The sequence below is a fragment of the Sesamum indicum genome, linkage group LG2 (genome assembly GCF_000512975.1).
Source record: "Sesamum indicum cultivar Zhongzhi No. 13 linkage group LG2, S_indicum_v1.0, whole genome shotgun sequence".
Taxonomy (NCBI): Eukaryota; Viridiplantae; Streptophyta; class Magnoliopsida; order Lamiales; family Pedaliaceae; genus Sesamum; species Sesamum indicum.
In genome coordinates, this window is record NC_026146.1 from 345,085 (window position 1) to 349,333 (window position 4,249).

The window sequence follows — 4,249 nt, forward strand, 5'->3', positions numbered from 1 at the left end:
TGAATTTATAATTTATTTACTAAGTAATTAATTTTTTAATATTTATTAATTAATTTCACAACTATATTTTACAAAAATTAGGTGTTACATATAGGGATGGTGTTTAATGTTTATATGGTTGTGGATCAGTATTTATGGAAAAGTGGAAACTTAGGTGAATCGGTTTGGCGTTCTTGGTCCAGCATGCGACAAACAATGAACCATCATTTGCTACACTCCTACTTTTTCTTACATTTGTAATATAGAATTTTCTTTACCTTTGCAGCACAACAATCTAGAGCAGCTCCTTGTTCCAGAAAATATTTACACCAGCTTCAATTATAAATACACTTTAGTACTCCCCCTACCAATTCTCATCTGCACGCCGCTGATGGAGAACTCCTCTTGGCCATTATTAGCGTTACTACATCTAGCTGCATTAGCCTTTCTCTCCAAAATAGTCTTCAGACGACACCCGAAACCAAACCTTCCACCAGGACCAAAGCCCTGGCCTGTCATCGGCAATTTGAACCTGCTTGGTTCTATCCCGCATCGATCCCTTCACCTTTTATCCCAAAAGTACGGTGATATTATGCAACTAAAGTTTGGGAAATTCCCAGTTGTGGTTGCATCCTCCCCTGAGATGGCCAAACAGTTCCTAAAGGTACACGATACAGTTTTTGCCTCTAGACCTGCACTTGCTGCTGGTAAATACACTAGCTATAATTACTCAGACATGACATGGGCTCCCTACGGCCCTTTTTGGCGACAAGCACGTAAAATTTATCTCTCTGAGGTGTTCAGTGCAAAAAAACTAGAATCCTGGGAGCATATCCGTATTGAGGAGAGGCATAATTTCCTGGCCCGTCTATATTCCCTCTCTGGAAAGCCTGTCATACTCAGACCGCATTTATACCGTTATAATCTTTCCAGTATAAGTAGAATGGTATTAAGCAGCAAATATTTTAGTGAATCAGAACATGATAAGTCTGTAGTAAAGCTGGATGAATTGCAAGAGATGGTTGAAGAGTGGTTTTTGCTGAATGGGGTGTTCAATATTGGGGATTGGATACCATGGCTAAGTTTTCTTGATCTACAGGGATATGTTAAGAGAATGAAGGCTTTGCAGAAGAAATTGGACAAGTTTTTCAGCTATGTGATCAATGATCATCAAACTAGAATAGCAACAGAAAAAGACCCCGTCCAAGGAGATGTGGTAGATGCATTATTGCAGTTGGCTGAGGATCCTAATCTTGAAGTCAAACTCACAAGTGACCGTATCAAGGGATTATTACAGGTATATATGTATTAGTCTGACCTTTTAACCCCTTTCACTTTCATAAAATTGAAGACTAGTTTAAAGATTTTCATGAAAACATACACTAATCTCGGCTTAATTTACATATTGCTTATATGAACTAAGGGCACCTTTATTTGGTTGGATGGGACAAAGTGTGGGCAGATTAGGTTGTGATAGAGATAATGATTACTTTTTTGTTTAAATTGTTAGAAACCTTTAAAACTGATTATTTTTTTTTTAACCTTGATATACTAATTAAGAAGAGGATAAAAATTGGAATGTATAAAAGTTGCCCTTTTGTAATTCTAGTCTTGTCAACATCATTTGACTAAATCATGAATTTCCTATTTTCTGTCGAACATTAGCCAACGTCTTTTTGAAGCCAGAAGAGGGAGGAAGGCTGTGCAAGTAGAGTGTTTTGTCAACAAAGTCTGATATATCATTAATGTATTGTAAGATTTGGTGGGGAAAATTAATAGAAACAAGGGGCGTCTTTTGGTATAATAAGCAAAATATTGACAACACATTGGGCATAAAAAAACATTCAGCATTCCATGGGGCTTCATGATTATATTATTCCAATGTTTCTGCTATTTGATTTTCAATTTTCATCGAATTACCTAATAATATTATGGTTTCTCGGATGTGTGATTGTGGTGATCATGTCATTACCTAACTATCTTCTCTCCTGTCAATTAATATAAAAAAAAGGGCCTAGTAGGTGCTGGCACAGATACCGCAGCTACGATAATCGAATGGACTATCCATGAACTTGTAAAAAATCCTCACGTAATTGAAAAGGGGAAAGAAGAGCTTGACAGGGTTATTGGAAGAAACAGATGGGTTGAAGAGAATGACTCCTCGAATTTACCTTATATTGATGCCATTATCATGGAGTCCATGAGGTTACATCCATTGTCGACAATTTTAGCCCCCCATTACGCCATGGAGGACTGCAAAGTTGCAGGCTATGATATATCAAAGGGTACAGCAATCCTCATCAATACATGGAGCATAGGGAGAGACCCCAACTCATGGGATGCACCCAATGAGTTCTTGCCGGAGAGGTTTGTGGGCAAAGAAATTGATCCGACGGGAAGTAATTTTGCCCTCTTACCATTTGGTTCTGGCCGGAGGAGATGTCCTGGATACAACCTTGGACTTAAGCTTGTTCGGACAACATTTGCTAATTTGCTGCATGGATTTAATTTCAAGTTGGTTGATGGCATGAGACCTAAAGATGTATGCATGGAAGAACTATATGGACTTACTGCACCTCCTAAAGAGCCTCTTGCACTCATTATGGAACCTATACTACCAAAGAATTTTTACTAAGATTATTGTATTATATGAAGAATAAATATAGTCAATCAATAAAACTATCATCATATACTTTTCACCATTTGATTATGTAAAAATTATTTTGTTTTAAATAAAGAAATATGTCAAAAACAAGAGTCATATAGGATAATAAGATGAGTTGCGGAGATTTGTCTTTTAATACATGCACCAATTTTTCCTTGCGGTGTAGTTCGTCTTATTGGAAATACGCCGACTTAATTAGACTCTGCTGATAGTTGTTATGATTGCCAGAAATAATTAATTACAATTTTTTGCAGTTTACAATAATATTCACAAATCTTGCCCAAAACTAGACCAACTCTAAAACGTTGGTTAAATAAAATACGAGAAAGTATCATATTTTACCTCGAATTAATTGTGATCTCAAATTTTCAAATATTATTTCAAGTGAGATGAACTATATATACTAGGCTAAATTATATTTTTGATCTCATAAGTGGACCTTTTTTCAATTTTGGTCCTATACGCTGGCCAATTCGTACCACTACAAGAGAGCAGGCTATCAGAGACGGAAATCAAAGATGGAAATTTATCCGTAAAAAAATTTAACCTTTCAAAGACAGATTTAACAACGAAAAATGTTTCCGTCTTAAAATTATAAAATAAATCTTTATATTGACTGAATTTTTTACGAATAGAAATTTTTGGGAAAAAATAAAAAATATAAAAAGTATTCCGTCTTTGATTCCGTCTTTGACTTGATAATAAAACAAAAAAATTTAAGACGGAATTAAACCTGGATTCAAAAAAATATATTTTTTTTATTTCCGTCTTTAATTCCGTCATTACTTCCATCTTTATTTCATATTTTTATAAATAAAAATTAAAAATAAATTTTATTTTGTTTTATAAATATTATTTTTTAAAAATTATTATTGTTAGTAAAAATGAAATTAAACCTCAAAATCCCCAATTGCAAGTTTCCCCCAAATTGCAGTTACGAAGCTGAAGCTCTTCTTCTTTTCTCGCTAAAACTCTTCTTCTTTTCTCGTCGTGCCGCCGTCAACAACCCGCCGGTGTATTGCGTAGCTATTCGTGGGTTGCCGGTGGAGGAAAGAGCCATTCGAACAAAAAGATTAGTTTTTCTTTTACTTAGTGTAAAGAAGGAAGATTGAAGGTAAGATTCATGGAAGAATGATCAAGCAACAACAGCAGCTGCAAATTACAGCAACTGCTACTCTGTTCAGTTCAAAACGAAGAAGGAAGGAAGAGTCGCTCACAAGCAACAACAATTCTTTTCTATGTTTTAACTTTTTATCAATAATAATACGACTCTCCCCTTTTCACTTGTAAAAACAGTCAGTTGTAAAGTGCTACTACACTTTTTCTCTTAGTTAGCACCTTTATTAGTTAAACACGTTTTATGTTAGTCTTTAGCAGTTGAGGTTTTAGACGTGTATATATAGACCCATCTCTGTTATCTTCTTCATTAAGAAATACTCAACAGATTTATAATTTGAATTGTTATACCCTCCAACTACTTCCCTATTCTTGTTACAGATATGGCAATTTCAATTTTTAATCTTCTTGCTTCCGCCATTTTTACATGGTATCAGAGCCATCTTTGATGGTCTCTGATTCCTCCTCTTTCACCCTTTCTTTTACAAA

The 4,249-nt window shown here is 35.0% G+C and overlaps 1 protein-coding gene across 1 annotated transcript; it reads left to right on the forward strand.

Moving 5' to 3' along the window:
* On the forward strand, nt 220-2,678 carry LOC105175183 (flavonoid 3'-monooxygenase-like). The gene is made up of 2 exons (XM_011097536.2): nt 220-1,276; nt 1,991-2,678. Exons 1-2 carry the CDS (start codon nt 371-373, stop codon nt 2,612-2,614), a joined length of 1,530 nt encoding a protein of 509 aa, XP_011095838.1. The 5' UTR covers nt 220-370; the 3' UTR covers nt 2,615-2,678.

Excerpts from the sequence above, each read along its gene's own strand:
- LOC105175183 (XM_011097536.2), top strand. The coding sequence starts at position 371 with ATGGAGAACTCCTCTTGGCCATTATTAGCGTTACTACATCTAGCTGCA. Across the intron at positions 1,277-1,990 it reads GTATCAAGGGATTATTACAG|GGCCTAGTAGGTGCTGGCAC; the intron begins GTATATATGTAT and ends TATAAAAAAAAG.